This window comes from Dermacentor albipictus, chromosome 1 (assembly GCF_038994185.2).
Source record: "Dermacentor albipictus isolate Rhodes 1998 colony chromosome 1, USDA_Dalb.pri_finalv2, whole genome shotgun sequence".
Classification (NCBI taxonomy): domain Eukaryota; kingdom Metazoa; phylum Arthropoda; class Arachnida; order Ixodida; family Ixodidae; genus Dermacentor; species Dermacentor albipictus.
The window spans coordinates 255,691,651-255,708,414 of record NC_091821.1 but is presented as its reverse complement, the minus strand read 5'-3'; the positions used below and the strand labels follow the sequence as shown (position 1 = coordinate 255,708,414).

At 45.3% G+C, this 16,764-nt stretch overlaps 1 protein-coding gene across 1 annotated transcript in view; it reads right to left on the bottom strand.

The window, feature by feature from the left end:
* LOC135901678 (mucin-22-like) overlaps nt 1-16,764 on the bottom strand; it is a 96,542-nt gene that overhangs the window by 40,244 nt on the left and 39,534 nt on the right. The window contains exons 18-19 of the mRNA XM_065431522.1: nt 6,773-6,840; nt 5,370-5,515 (exon numbers count right to left, since the gene is read on the bottom strand). Coding sequence (XP_065287594.1) covers nt 5,370-5,515; nt 6,773-6,840 — 214 coding nt within the window. The remainder of the gene's footprint in view (nt 1-5,369; nt 5,516-6,772; nt 6,841-16,764) is intronic.

The window sequence follows — 16,764 nt, the reverse complement described above, 5'->3', positions numbered from 1 at the left end:
GTTGCTTGACGCGCACCCAATTACACCTCCATCGAAATCCCTCCGATGAGGCAGCTATCGAACCCGCGTACTCAAGCTCAGCAGCGCACGTAACTTTAACCCCCGTATGCAGAAATGCAACTTAAGTCGAAGCACATGCTTGACTTGATTTAGATGACGCCTGGCGTTAACGTGCCCAAAGATGCTCACTGCGTTTCCTTCGGCGCGTTCCCGATAGGCGTCACTCGGATCAAGTCAAGCATGGGCTTCAACTTAAGTTGCATTTCTGCATAAAGGGTTACAGGTTCAGTTTTAGAATACAAACCAATAATATTGAACGCTTATCATACTAATCTAATAAAGCCAGTAGAATCTCTACAAAATGAAGCTTCTCGCTTCCTTTCGCCCTCTTAGTCATCTCTCGAACGAGTCCGCGGACTTAAAGCGTTCTCTCGCCATAGCAGATCTAAATACACGAAACACGTTTCTTTTTTTTCCGCTCGTCGCACCTTTATTTGCACAAACTGTAAAACTCAAAAAGTCCGCCCTCTCTCTTTATGAATGTATAGTACAGAACGTGCTAACCGGGAATATTGCGATAATAATATATTCAGATTTCACAATCTAAGATTATGATTTTATTTCACATCAGAGTACATTGAAAGCGTTTCTCAGCACTGCATCTTAGTGCGGGCGCTCTTTTTTTAATTGGTTCCTTAATTCAGGGCTCGCCTTTGTTTCTCTGGTAATATCGCATGTCTATTTCGGTCCCGTTATGTCTTTGTGATTCTTTAGTTTTAATATTTTTTTTCACTTCATCACAATGTTGTTTTTGCTTGTTTGCTTGCTCACTTGCTTGCGTGCTTGCTTGTTTGCTTGTGTTTGTTTGTTGTGTTCTCATGTGCAGTGAGCGAATTCTGAGGGACGCCTTATAGCCGGGTTAACTTTGACCACTCGCTGGCGCTCTAACGTGAACCCAAGCAACCGAGCGCTTTTTTTTTTTGCATTCCGGCTTCATCGGCACTCACTCGTCTGCGGCCGCGAATCGGCCCTGGAACCTCGTGCTCAGCAGCTCAACGCCAGAGCCATCCGGCCACCGAGCTGGATCGAACTGATGGACGTGTGTGTACAGTAACAGCTTCCATGCGGATGTCTACCATATACCCGTCATGCGATAGCGTTTCATTCGCTTTGTTATGTTATCTGCACGCTTTTCTGTCAAACAAATTTACCTTTTTCTCCTTTCTTCTTTCCCTTTGTCTCTCTTCGTATTATCGCTTTCACACAATGCATAACCTTCTAGTACTGCAGACTTATTTTAGCTGAATGAATAGTCCATTTATTGCTTTATTGTTGTCGTCTATGCTTACAATGTACCATGCTTTTTTCTTTGTTCTTCGTTAACATGGAGTCCTTGTACCTGGTGCGCCCTCTCCTGTACAGGCCTGAATAGGCCTACAGTTCTGAATAAATAAATCAATCAATCAATAAATAAATAAATAACTTCCTCGGTCTTTTAATAATTCAATATGTTTGTATTTATTTATTTATTTATTTATTTATTTATTTATTTATTTATTTATTTATTTATTTATTTATTTATTCATTCATTCATTCATTCATTCAATAATACCTCCAACGGCCCTCATTACGAGGGTATTACATTGGTGGGGGGGGGGGGGGCGACCACAGGCACTGGTCATAGATTATACATGATACCGATTTATTTACGAAACGATTTATTTTACGAAAAAGTAAACTAAATCGTGATAAGCAAGACAGAGGCCTAAAATACCCTGCAATCATGCATCTTGCGAGTTACACACAGTTGCTTTGGCGGTTTCTTACACACCGCCAAAGCAACTAATAGCGTACTAATTCACAAACCAAGGGCGCTATAACGTAAAACTATTCCCAACTTTTCTATTCCATTTCTGCAATCAGCCCTCCGCTATTACTCAAGAACTTTTTTAACCACCCCAACTTCACCTGTCTATCACGCGACGTCACGAAAACCGCGATGGCTCCCCCTCTCATATGACGTGTACACACTGATTATGCATGATTTGACGGAACGAAAGAAAAATAGGTATTTCTGATTCGACGTCTTTTCGCCGTTAGCCCTCTGCAATTTTCTGGCTGCACCTACTTCACCTGCCTGTTGCGCGACGTCACAAAACCGCAAAAGCTTACCGCGTGAAAGTGACATGTACGCGTGAAAGATGCAATAATACGCCGAACAAAACTGAATTTTTTTCTGAATAGCCGCGCGCTGCCCCGTTCCGAAAAGAAAAAAGATGGCTGCCGCCGATCGCCCCGGCACTCACTACTCGCACCTGCCGGAGAGCATGGGTTTATTTGCGTACAATAAAACTTTCTGCATGGCCCGCTAACGTTTTCGAGCACTTTCGGCACGTTTACGACCTCGCTCTGCCAACTCTTCTTTGACAAGGATCCGTCTTAGCTGCAATTTTAAACATCCGTTGCATGCTGCCGCGATTTTCGACAAGCCACCGCAAGCTAGTAAGGGAAAGTGGACCAATCCCAGACGCCGGTACCACTCTCTGCATCGGGTTATCGATTTTCAGTGCACTGACTCGGCCCCATCAATTCCCTCTCTACTTGAGTATGCTCCTCGCCTCTTGTTAGCCAATTAGATAAGACAAGCCGCTCAGTGAAGGCAATGTTATTCGTTTTTAAAGTGAACAAAAGTGACCTCCTATGAACGAGGGGACCATTTGATTGGTTTGTTCAGACAACCCTGCGGATGACCGCCCGATGCTTACGTCGGCGGTTGCGCAAATTTTATGTCAAAAGATTGGAATAGAAACATATTGGAATAGTTTTACATTATAGGTCCCCAAAGTTAGAAGAAACCACGCAAAAGCTTCAATTTTTTTCTATTTTGTTTGAGAGCAGAGTTAAGCAAGATTGTGGTTTTGCCATATATATATACACTAAAAAGCTGTCCTATCTTATGACATATACAGCGGAATCTCGTTGATACGAATCTGTATAATATGTTTTCGGGGGATAATACGTTTCTTGTTCTTTTCGCGGCCAGCGTCCCATAGGAGCAATGTATTTTCATACGGTTATTGCGATCGCGTTTTCACCTGAAATTGGATAATACGACCGACGACGTGGGCTGTTACTGGTATTTTTAAAGCTCCTAGCTTCATATTCCAGTGCTCTAGTTTAAATAACATTCCAACGAACCACGAACAACGTGTTAAGCCCTAGGCACGCTGGAGGGAAAACGCACACGGCGTGCCGCCGGAGATACTGAGGCACTGCGGTCGGTACACCGACTGGCGGTGCGCCGACCGCAGTCGTGTTATAACGTGTTATGCGGAGCAGTATCACTTGAGTCCACACGGACCTTTGCTATTGAGTTTATTGCCGATTACGCCTATTTTCATACTTTTTTGAAGCTTGATTTGGTTAATACGGCTTTACGATGATACGTTTTATTTCCTCACTCCCGTGAAGATGGTATCAACGAGACTCAGTATTCGTGGGTACGAAAATTCAGCGCAAGACACAAGAAACAAAGAAGGGAGTGTACGACAGAAGAACTACTTTGTCCATTGTGTTCTGCGCTGAATTTTCGTAACCATGAATCCAATATTCTAACAAATCCAATTAGTGGTTTTCATTCGCTACGTATAATATGTCTGCCAGACTGTAAAGATGCCTGAACCAAAGGCTGAAAGAGGGCCCAAATATTCTCATTCGCTCTTGAATAACCCTGGCAATCTTGTTAACCACTGGAAAAGATGTTTGCACAGCATTGTTCGAAAAGAGGACAATCTTGATTAATTCTGCCGTCAAACAATACAGAAATCTTTTGAAAGTTTTTTGCACGCTTTCTGGGAAGTTCAGTGCATGCGTTGGCATACCCTTCATTGCGTTTAGCGGGAAGGAATTTTCCTAATCATTAAAACTATTCATTAAACTTTATTTGTAACTGAGCGTATGTCCTGTACACGTCATTTCTTCCCGCCCTCATTGCACTCAACAGCACAACTGGCCCAACAGTTCTAAAGCGGCTGCACCGAAGGGAAGTTGCGCGCCATTTAGTACCTGTATGAACAACGGAAGATTGACGGTTGGAAGCTATGGCCTCATTTATCACTGTTTAATGCGAGAGAATCATTTGGCTCATTGTGCGACCCCTTCGTCATCAGAAAGCCATGGCAGAAAAACGGCACACAAGTTGAGTAATCTTCATCTAACTAGAAAAATCGCTGGAGTGAGGAAACGCGGCAGCAGGAGCGAGCAAATTTACGTCTGGCTTCAACGCGAACTAAGCGGCGAGAACACAACGCACGCGAAGCTATCGGCCCTCGGTGCGCCTAGACGCCTACACTGTCCCCATCGCAGATCGCTTTCAAGATGGCGCCCGCGCTGCCGCGCCATACGCAGCAGCCGCCCGAGAGAGAGTGTGTGCGTGTGTGTGTGTGCGTGTGTGTGTTTGTGGTCCATTGAGTTACTAAATTGTAACACATAAATGAAAAAAATAGCCCCAGAGGACAAGGCTGTAAATGGATGTCTTATGAAATAGTACAGAAAATAAATAACATCATTAAGCACCACGGATAATACAGAATAACGTAGCCTGTTGTACACTGAAATAAAAGATATGAACAAGAAATATTACAGAATTCCACTAACTTTTTTAGTATAGAAAGTAACGTAGCACAACTAAGAATCTAGTTTACATATACTGCGCGTGAAGAGAAAAAATATACAATAAGTTGTTACATGTGAAAAAATGATCACCTATATTTAAAAAAATAGACTGCTTCCTTTTCAAAGATAGGTATGCCGAAGACAATTGTTTAAGAGAAATTGGGAGGTAATTACAAAATAATATACTAGAAACACAGGCCGGCTGAGTAACTTGCTCTTCACTCCATTTTCGTTCATGCACTGCCTGTGTGCCGTGCGTCTTCCTCTGTGCCGTGCGTCACAACATACTTGTGCGCATAAACCTCGATTCCAAGCGAGGTGGCTAGTTCAATGCTTGCGCCTTCGGCGCTAACGCTCGCAATGCTCGGGTGCTCACCAATTTGGTGCGCCCTCAAAAGAGAGCTCAGATGGATGGGAGGCGTAATTCGTCACGCAGGGCTGCGCGGAAGGCGCCACGGGAGTGGCCCTACGCACAGTCGTCGTATAGGTGCCTTAAACTTGAAGGCACGCGAGACCTTCTCCAGAATGACCCACTGGCGCCAAGCTAGCCTATCTGCGCGAGTTCGCGTGGAATAGAGCAAGTAACTGGGAAAGTAGGCAGGTATGTTGAGGGGGCAGGTGTGCGCCGCGTTTGCGCACGTGTCCAGAGCACGTTCAATGCGAGCCGCGCATACAAGGAGAAATACACGGCGTACGCTCGTCAAACCGGGCACCAGGTGCGGCATGGCAGCGTTCCGGAACTGCTCCTTGAGGCAGCCGCGCAAAGACAAGTAGCCGTCGGTGGTGGTGTAATCCCAGGTCGAGGTCTTGACCACCTCGTTATGAGGCCCGAAGAAGGAAGCTGCGAAGGGAAGGAATGGGCGAAACGTAAACGAGCACATCCGAATGCAGCGGAAGCGCCGACCAGCGCAACGTTCGCTCTCGCCACCCCATTCCACCACTCCCATCTTGGCACGTCACGAGATGTTTCCGACGACAAACAAGCAATATATCCTGACGCTGATCGCAATACCCCCGGTAGTTCCTAGCCAAGAAACACCGTAGTGTTCTTTGATGCGGGCGCATGAAGACGGGAACGGTGGGCGTTTCTTTCGAACGCAGAGACACTAATTCCTTTCGCTTTTTTTTTTCTTTTTGGATTCACGTATAAAGTTCAGCGAGTTTCGTAATGCCGACAAGAAAATAGACACAGACGGATGTTTGCTCCAGGCAGTAGTTTGCAGGCCCGAAGGAATCACGAAAACAGACTTTTACGTTGCAGCCAAATATATGAAAGAAAAGTTATTAAATAAAAAGGAAGAAGAGCATTCGTGAACTAATATTTGCTGGAAAATAATTTTTCTATGCCCTCTCTTCTACGCAGAAGGGAGTAAAAACAAAAAGAAAGCAGACATCTTCCTGCGACGTTTTCTAGCCTTTATAAAAGGTCATGAAGGGATGAAGGAGAGCGCCACATTGGTCCGGCATCGTCACGTGTACGGAAGCTTTCATTCTTTACAGTAATCACTCGCCTTGCCTTTCTCCCGGAAATATAGCGTTCAATCAGTCAGGTGGAATAGAGCACAACATTAGGTGGTCTGCGTTATTATTGCTCCATGCTTTACATTACAGTGAATTTAAGAACAGACACGCCCTCTGACAGCCAACGCTGTCAGTATATCTACTTAACATCACCGACTAAGCAGAAGTCTTCTTCGAAATAATTTCTGAGCGTAGACAAGCAGCTACATTGAACTGTCATGCTTTCTAGGAGTATTTCAAGAGCAATCAAGAACTCGCGCTGGGCCATGTGCCAAGCCGAATTCTTTCTCAGGCTCAACGAGTTCTCACCAAAACCTGGAAACGCTCTTATATAAGGGCGAAGTTGAAATCCTTGTAGCTTTTATTATATTCTCCTTCTTGTTTCTTAGTCTTGTCAAGACCACGCTCAAGTTGACTTGTACATCGCAAAAGCTTTACCGTGCCTTGAGTGAGGTGCCCACCGATTAGTTCCAGGTGTCTTCTTTGAGAGACAGTTAATTAGTGCTCTACACATTACTCAACTTTCCTCACCCCAAGCAGTAATCTCTCCAGGCAATGCGCCACAAACGAATCTTACCTTCTCTTTCCAGCATACTGTACAAGCCTTCCATGATACGCCGGCCGCTCCGAGGGAAGTACAGTGGCCTGCACGGAAGCCCACCGGTCAGGGAGCAATGCTTCATGACGCGTCGCATATCGCAAGGATGTAAGCTCAAGCCACCCAAGTGCAACTGTTTATGTGGAGTCCATCGACGAGTCGAAAAACGCAAGGAGCAATGGCTGCGTGGGCTTTACAACTTCATTTGTTCCCACTTATTTAACCTCATTTGTGAAGTCTTCGATAGAGCACGAGAATAATTTAGAAGCGCGAGCAAGCCACAGCGTCACACGGCGCAAGGAAATCAAGAGGTGTTATAATAATAAAATTTATCAGTCAAATAAAATACCCGAACTTCTTTTAAATCTAAAAGCTTCTTCTTTTTTTTTTACTTACGGAGACAGATGGAGACTGTATAGGCAAGCTTAATATAGGCTTTGATGCGTCAAGGAGATTGTTCCGAACTGAAAGACTGAGGTATTAGACAAGCTTACACTGTAAAAAGAAAAACGTCGTCTCATCTATTGTGACTACGTGATAACAGTAATGAAACAAACAAACGGAGTACTGTACACCGTCTCTGCCAAAACAGTTTCTCGACCCGTCCCCCCCCCCCCCTTCCACCACCTCTATTGTGGTTGAAATGGGCATCAGGCATTGGGGCTGCGCTGCTGTTGCCCCACTGGTCTGGTTTGCTAACGTGGAAAGTCCAGAGGTAGCGTGACCTAGATACAATGTGACACCGTGTAACCTAATATTGTTGCCCTTTAAGAGACAAACTAGCAAATCAGACAGGTGTGAAAAATATCAGCAGTGCCGCAAGGGTTCAGGCCCGATCCATGCACGGTGGCGGTGGGCTGCACCTGTTGTCACATACGTTGCGCGGATGCTTTGGTTTGTAAGGTCCCAGTGCAAGGCAAACTTGCGGTCGATATTCTTAGGCAGGGCTAGCTATAAATTTAGAGAGAAAGAAGAGCATCGCTCTAGTGGTGCAGTAGCGGTGAGACATGCCTAGAACATGAACCCTTCTTTAAAATAAATTTTGATAACAAATTTGCCGGCAGTCTAAACGCCAAACACATTTAATAAGTTGACCACAAATTCTCTTGGAAAAAATTTCTTCATTATTCCAACTGGGTGGACCCAGTAACTGGTCTCCTTGCGGAAAAATAATGCTTCCTGCCGGAGAATATTTGCAAATTTGCAAAGAAATGCAGGTTAAAAGAACCTGCTAAAACGTAAATTATAAGCACCTTAAGCTTACCCTTGCGGCAATTAAAAAAATCGCCCTTGTTTCGCGTGTAAAGGGCACAGCCCTGACAATAACCTTCTACTGCCAAAAGCACATACCAATAATGAAATGAACATCAATCTTTTTCTTTAATTACATTATGAAATACAATTACACAATAATTTAAAGAAATAATACCCACTCATGCATTTAAGCGAAAGATGAAATTGTTTTTATTTAACAATTAAAAGCTACGTTACATTAACTTTGTTTGCTGCATGTGTTTCATGATAATTTTTATGCTACCCACTGAAATTTGTGATGCTGTTTTTGTAAATTCTAAAATCTAGATTTTAGTCTTTATTTGTTCACTATGATTTTTCTTTTTTTACTGGGATGATTAGAAGGCTCCACCTGCGGTTTGTAAACTTGTGACCTACTTCTGCATGTTCTCCTATGTATCATTGCTGCTGTATTTGCGATAAATATTTATTTATTTATTATTCGACATGCTACTCTGCCCTGCATAACCGTATTATGTAAACATGATAGCAGGGGTTATGCGCCAGATATATTCGTTATAAAGTAAGCCGATCAATCATAAGATACGTGCCAGAACAGAAACGCCCGAAAATATGACAAGCACACTGAGCTCATCTTGCCAACTCTCTAGTTTTAGTTCCCGACAGTTTTATGAAAGCGTCTTGCGTAAGTAAGGCCCAAGTGCAACGCTAAAGTTCCGACGTTAGTAATAACGTGTTTTTTGTCGTCATCGCGTGCAGCTAGGTCTATCTTTCAGCTACTTTGCTCGCCTAATAACCATCATTTTAAAAATGAAAGTATACGGGAATATTGCTTTTGGAGTCGCAGAATTTGAAGAAAGAAAAAGAGACAGTGTCAAACTTTTCGGCAAACTTCCCTTTTAAAATTTTTCTTTCTCAGAAGTAGTGAAACGTTGCAAAGTTGGCACTTGACATACCTTACGCAAGCAGTACATGCTGAGGCCAGCGACGAAGAAAAGTAAAATCTGCCCGACTTAATAATGATGTGTGCACAAGTCCTACTGGTTGCTTCGCATTACGCTGCTCAACGTTCTCGCAATATTTTACACAACGTTAGCTTTGCAATTAAATTGTTGCAGGTTATTTGTTTATTTTTTTGTAGTTTCAACGTTAGTACGTTGGCTGCAGACGGGAGTCGTTTGGGAGACATAGCTGACAAATCAAGGACGCCGCGTGCCGCCGGCGCCCTGCGCGACGAGAGACCGCGGAAGCAGCAGTGGCCTCTAATGTCGGCGGACCCGCGCACCAGCCAAGCCCAGTCGGTGGGCGACGGAAAGAGATACGGACTGCGCGCCCAGCTTCCGGAAGCGCTACGGTGGCACCCGCACACGCGCGTCACGTGACTTCCTCGCCGACGACGACCCGTCTCGCCCCGCGGCGTCGCGTCGCCGTATCTGCTACGTCGAGGCGCGCTGGTGACGTGGCGTCGCGGCGATGTCCTCTCCCCTCACGCAACACCAGGCTCGGCAGGTGATCCGTTTCGCTCACTCTGCTCCGTCGAGGTATGCACATGACGTGGTGTCGCAGCGAATGGGATTTTAGGTGCCGTTCCGACGCGATACAGACGCCGGCTTTTTCGCTCAATGGGCCATTTCATTCTTTCGCATCAATAATGGTCTTAGTTGCACGAGATGATATCTCACAACCCTGTCTCAGGCTCAGCTTCTCTACACAGTTTTAGTACAGCGTGTTTAGCGTAATAACGCGCTTAGCGGAATAGCGGGATAGAAATGCGCATGCGCAGGGCGCTAAATGACCTATAACATTTAGCGTACGCAGGTTATTTCTCAAATTTGCCGTTACCGTCTTTGCGTAGTTTAAGTAGTTTACATAAAACGTGGCGGCTGTCGCGGTCGCCGGCTTCGTACTGAATTTGGCGTTGCTTTTGTAGAATTCACTCCGTTCGCAACAAATGACTGCGTAAACGGCTTTCGCTTAGTGTCAGGCCTCTTCGACGACATAGTATTACGGATAACCTTGCGGAGTTTTCCAGATATCGCTTCTCTTTTGAAACGCGCCGAGGCGGAACGAGAGAAAGGATGGATGGATGGATGCTCTCAGCGCCCCCTTTGAAACGGGGCGGTGGGTTGCACCACCAAGCTCTTATTCTTATTTTCCCTAATGTACATTCCCTAATGTCCTATCTATCTTTAAAGCACACACACACACACACACAAGGAATTCCCAGCCTCAAAACATTCTCAACCACTACTGGAAACTTTGTTTTTGTACGCCTCCGTTGTTCGGGGTCTCCCTACTTTTATGCCAACAAAACCTCCAATAGCCCCTTACTAATCTTTATTGCGGACATGTTTACTTTCCCCCTGCTATCCCTGAACACAAGGGCTTCAAGGCCAGAGGAGCCTAAACCGACAGCTGGGTAGATACCTTCACATTGTAATAAAACATGTTCCATCGTTTTCCGAACTTTACCGCCGCAAGCACATCCTTCTTCTTTGGTGTACCTCGCTTTATAACCAGGCGTTCTAAGGCATCCTGATATCGCTTCGAAAAGTAAGGAGCTTCTCTTTCAGTTGTCATAAATTGTTTCTTCCGTGATTTGGCTTTTTTTCCTCTTAGGTAGCTACTCGTAGCAGGTTTCTTTTCCATTGCCTCCAGCCATGAGATTGTTTCAGCTTCTCTGACTTTACGTTTGACATTCTTTGTCCCCATGTTGCTTTCTATACCAGTCGCATGATTGCTAGTAAGCGTCCTAGTTCTTTTCCTCCACTCTGCTTCAATGTTTTTCCTGCACAAATACCTGAATACTCTCGCAACCCAGCACCCTATAACGTAAAACTATTCCAATTGCCTGATGTCAAATTTACGTAACCACCGACGCAAGCAACGGGCGGTAACCCGCAGCATTGTTTGAAAAGCCCAATAAAACACGCTTCTCGTTCATAGGATCTCACTTTCTTTTGCTTTCACAGCGAATAGCACTATCTACCTTGAGCAGATTTTTATATCGAATTGGCTGACAAGGGGCGAGCAGCACGCTCAAGTGGAGAGGGTTGCGATGGGGCCGAGCCAGCAGAGTGAACGTCGATAACCGGATGAGGAGGGTGGTGCCGGTGTCTGCGATTGATCCGCTTCCCCTTACTTAGCTCGCGGTGGCTCGTCGAAAATAGCGGCGGCGTGTAACGGAAGGTTAAAAATGTCGCTAAAACAGATCCTCAGCAAAGTAAAGTTCACACAGCAAATTCATATACGTGCCAAGAAGTCTCGAAAAAGTTATACTGCCACGCAAAATCTTTTATTATACTCAAATAAATCCATTCTCCCCAGCAGCTTCGAGCAGCCATCTTCTATTCCTTTCAGAATGGGGCAGTCTCCAGCTATTCAGAAAGATTTTCAGTTTTCTTCGGCATATTAATGCGTCTTTAACGCGTACGTGTCACGTTGACGCGGTGAGCTTTCGCGGTTTTGTGACGCCGCGTGACAGACAGGCAAAATGGGCGCAGCCCGAAAAAATTTGACCAGTGGCAATTGGTCCAAAGACCTCGCTAATGGCGAAAAAGGAGTCGAATCAGAAATTATTATTTTTCTTTCATACGGTCTAACCATGCATAATCAGTGCGCACATATTATATGCAGATGGGGCGTTTTCGCAGTTTTCGTGGCGTCGCGTGAAAAACCGATGTAGTGGGTGGAGGCTCGAATATTTCTTGACCAATCGTGGAGGGTTGATTGCAGAATTGCAATAGAAAAGTTTGGAATAGCTTTGCGTGATAGCGCCCCCATTTACTTTAGTTCATATTGATCACTTGTTCTTCAATATAAATTTTACTCTGCGCTTCCCTCAATTCAAAACTTCTCCAGCCCGTATTACCCTGCACAGCTTCATTCGTAGCCTTCCCGTGTGCGCCCAGTGCAAGGCGTCCCACTGACCTTATGTTGCCATCGAGTCCTGATTGTACCTCTGACTTCAAGCAAACAACCGCATTTCCAAATGTACGTCCTGGCACCATTACACCTTTCCACACACCCCGGAGCACACCTCGTACCTATTATATCCCCATAGTGCTCTGTGTTTCATTACGGCCGCATTTCATCCCCTTTTGTTGTTATTGTTCTTCCCTGGGTTTCAACATATCTATTGTCTTCGTTTATCCATACACCATGGTATTTGCATTCTATTAATCGAGGTATTTATTGGCCCTGTATTGACACTGGATGCTCACTGTTTTCATTGAAGACCATAAAGCCTTGTTTTTTAACGCTAAATTTAAATCGTAAATTTTCATATTCCTATCCACAGATATTAGCTAGACGTTGCATATTACTTTGCTTTTTAGCAAGCAACTCAGTGTCATCCGTGTAAAATAAGCCTGGAAGCATCTGCTGTACTATTGTGCCCGCCTGTTCGTTTGAGGGATTAAACCAGATATTGATTTCTTCTAGCGCCCTTTCCACCCTCACCATGTACATAATAAACAAGAGCTGTGATGAAGGGCACTTCTGTCTCTGTCTCCTGGCGATATCAACTTTCTTCTGGCTCCTAATGCCTTCCCATTAAACGCAAATGGTATTTTCTAGGTAAATCGCTCAGAAGCTGTATACAGTCGTTGCCTAAGCCTTCCCTTTCCAGAATATCCTCCAAAACATTGCGGTCTACGTTGTCATACGCTCCGGTAATGTCTAAAAAAGCCCCATCATACGGTCTCTTTCTTCTCTGGACATTTCAACACACTGAATAAAACAAATAAGTTACTATCTAGACGCCTACCGATTCTTAAGCCATTCTGAAGTTCTCCCAATATGCCATTATGTTCCGCCCATGCTTCCAGTTTTAGTTTAATAGCCTGCATTCCTAACACGTATATTGCCAATGTAATGGTCAATGGTCTATATGAGTGAATTTTATTTTTGTCCTCCAGACTTTTATATATTAAATTCATACTACTTTGTCCCCAACTATCTGGTATTAGTCTATCTTGTAAGCATATTTCTACCACTTTCAACAGAGTTTTCTTGCTTTTTGGTACTAGTTCATTAATCAGCCTAACGGGAACCCCGTTTAACCCTGTAGCTGTGCGCAAAGGAATTTCTTAGCACCAGCTCTTTTTACCTCTGGTTCTAGTTCGTGTTCTATTTTTTTCTCAAAAACCACCGCCTGATACTCTTGAAATGATACGGTTGTTATTTTTGCGGTGTAATTTCATGCCACGTCCCCATCCAATTTGTCTCCATCTTCTAGGATACGTTGTTGTGTCGCTCCAAACTTTCTGCCTAATAAGTTAATGCGGTTCCAAAATATTATAGGTGTGGCCTCCCTGTCATGTATTTCTGACAACCAACGTTCAGTTTCACCTTTACAGTATTTGAACCGTAGTTCCCTTTTTTTTTTTCTCTCGGCATATTCCCATTTTTTGTCTACTTCATCCTGCAACGACTGCGTTTTTTTTTTGTTTGCTTTTCTTTTCATTGCCGTGGCTCTCGTAATGCTTTCTCCCGTTCATCGATCGCTTTCCGTATCGCCTCTTCCACCAACATTTCGGTTTCCTTTTTCCTTTTCAACAAACGCATCACTTCTCTTTCCTTATGAAGGCGAAAGCCTGAAATGGATCATGAGTAAAAAAATCTGATGTCCGGCTTTATGGCACCAAAATTCATAAGGAGTAGAACCCTCGACTTTTGGTGGGAGTCGAGCACGTGACCTATGGTGTTAATTAGGTTGAATTAGGCCATCAATTTCTTTATAAGAAAGCGTGAAGCCGAGACGAAGAAGCGTCAGCGCGACCTGTGGTGTTAACTAAAGCAAAGTCAATTAAGTCAATTAAAATTTACTTAATTAGGTACTCGAACTAACAATTTTATGTGGGAGTCGAACCCACTGGGAGATATGGCCGGTTCGTCCATATCTCCAAGTTCCAATCGACATCGTGAAGGTCGAGCGTCGAATTCACTACATCTTGTGGTAATTAAGGCGAAGTGAATTAGGGCAAGACATAGTTACTTAAGGCACTCAAACCCTCGATCTTGGAGAGAGTCGAACCCACTTGGATATATGGGCGAACCGGCCACATCTCCAAGTTGGATTCCAATTGACTTCATGAAGCTCGAGAGTCAAACCCACGACCTTTTGTGGGAGTCGAACCCTCCACCTTTGATGGGACTCGAGTCCACGATCTTTGGCGTTAATTATGTCACAGTTAACTAAGATACATTTATTTAGGCACTCGAACCCATGACCTTTGCCGGGAGAAAACAAGTAATAGGAAGTAACAACGCATTCAAATGAAAATGTCAAGTAGTATAATGAATGTCTCGTGAACGCGCAGGCTTCCTCCTTCATCCTCGTTAGTGTATGTGAAAGTGACTAACTTTTATTGCGATCGCAATTATATGGACACTCCAGGCGCATTTCTGCCGTCGCCGTCACAGGGAGGTTCCGTATAAAGTCCAAATGCGATTAAATAGTTGCCGCGCACCGTATTCTGTATGCGCGAGTGAAAGCGCGCGATGATGAGCTGGCGATAGCGGCTCAAACTCGCGAACGCAAGAGAGGAAAAGGGGGGAGGAAGCGCGCAGTCTTCCGTCGCGCTCAAGGCTCCGGGGGAAGGGTAGTGTTACGTTTCGCCTACGACGCGCGGTGTAGCCTGCGCGGATGCAACGGACGCCGGGGCTTCGTTCAAAGCGGCGGACATTTTGGCCCGTTCGGAGCGGCCGCGACGCATCCCCGCCGAGCGCGTCCCGGCATGTTCAGTGCCACGTGTCTTTGTGTGTGCGTGTGTGTGTGTGTGCCCACGCTTTTCAAAGCGCGACACCCGGGGAGAGGAGCTTCCCAAGTGTGAAGCGAGGAGGTCTGACCGGCGCCGGCCCGCCTGATGCGTCACTACACTCGTCTCTACATGTCTCTCAGTCCGTCCGTGCCTCGCTGTCACGTGGTGTCGTCCCGTGACCTTCCTTCTTGCACGCGACGCCAAGAGTATAAGAGCAGCTGCCCCCGGACGCCAGGAGAGAGGCTCCGAATTCTTCCGTCGAGAAGCGTGCTCTCCCATCTCTCCACTTCGGTCGACCTGACCGGCCGCTCTTTTGCGATGCTAGAATAAACAAGTTGTTCTGTTAGCAGTCGACTCATGCTTTGCCGGGACCTTCGGATGCTTCCAGTGTGCCCCAGGCCGCCAGGCCAACGCTACCCTTGGGGCTTGCGACCCATTTGCAACAACGGGCGTCAGCACTGAGGTTCCAACAGCTGGTGGCAGCGGTGGGATTCCAACAGCCGGTGCCATCGGTGGGATTCCAACAGTAGGAAGGGGGGCGCGTTCTACTCCGGGCTGCTGTATGTTGAAAGCCGTCTGCAACGGGGACAGAGTCCACCATGCGCTGTGTTTTCGCGGCTTAGTTCGCGTTGGTGCGAGACGCAGCACTAAGATGGATTCGCTCGCTGCTGCTGCCGCGCATCCTCCCTCCTGCGTTTTGACAGTGAGTTTCCGTAGTCATCGAGCGAGCAGTGTTCATGTTTACCTGTGCGCGCGTGACACCGTGCTTGTTAATTTACATAAAACACTTTGGCGAGCTAGTTGGTTTGAATCCATGATAGAATGTGTAAGCGCGACTGAACGAGGACGTAGAAATAAACAGAAAAATAGAGACAGCGCTGTGTTTGTATGCCTGTTTCTCTGTGCATGTTTCTTTCTACGTCCTCGTTCAGTCGCCTTACACATTATACCATTGTTATTTAGTTAGTAAGCGAATGTTCACAAGTTTATACAGCCGATAAAACTACTATTCTTAGTAGCTTTCGACTAATTTGCTATCGCAATCGGTGTTTCGCCTTTTGGGCGAAGCAGCGACTTTTTTTCTCTCATCATTGCACCTAGAAGCTCACTATGTCCGCACTCCTTACTTGGCCATTTGCCAAGTTCTTTCTCGACTCTTGTCACTATACGTTACTTGTTGAGCGTTCAAATTTAAACTGGCCATTCTTCACTCCTTGCTCTCTTTTCCGACTACATAAACCATTTTCAAACAGATACGTCTATGGTGACTCCTTACGTTGCTATACTTTTCCTCGTCAATGACCATTTCTCTCAACTTATCAAATTCCTACGGTCATCAATGATCGATGGCCTATTTACGACTTCCTGTGTGATCTGGCCATCAAATTTAGGCCCCGAATTCACTATAAGGAGGTTAGATTAGGAAACTTTCTGGATGGCAGCGGTGCCTATCGACGAAGTCAGGAGACAGACGAGAGAAGGCATGTGGCCTCTAAGATTAGAAAATTTCGGAGGCCGTGGTTGACAGCTTCTACTGATTTCGCCGCCGATCGGCAGACATCGAAAGTACCGATACAACGCACCCCCGGCTTTCATTGCATTGCCTCTTGCACTTTTCGGACGCACACGCAAAGCATGGCCAATAGATAGAATAACTTTTTTAGGTACATTGTGCATGCTAAATTTAAAGCTAATCGAATAGCGTCCCGCACTTAAACTAAGCTGCTATCACGCTATGCTAAAACTCGCTTTCTGGAAAGTTCGTTTGCGGGACGTTGAAACCCTGCTACTACGCTATAACGTTAAACTAAAACTCTCTATTTGCTCGAAATTCGTCTATTTGCTCTTAATGCGGAAGCATTAAATGCCGCATTGCGCGAAAATCCGTCGGCGTGACCGAAAGATGGTACCAAAAACGGCCGACACCGCAAAGAGTAAAACATGTCCAAAAAA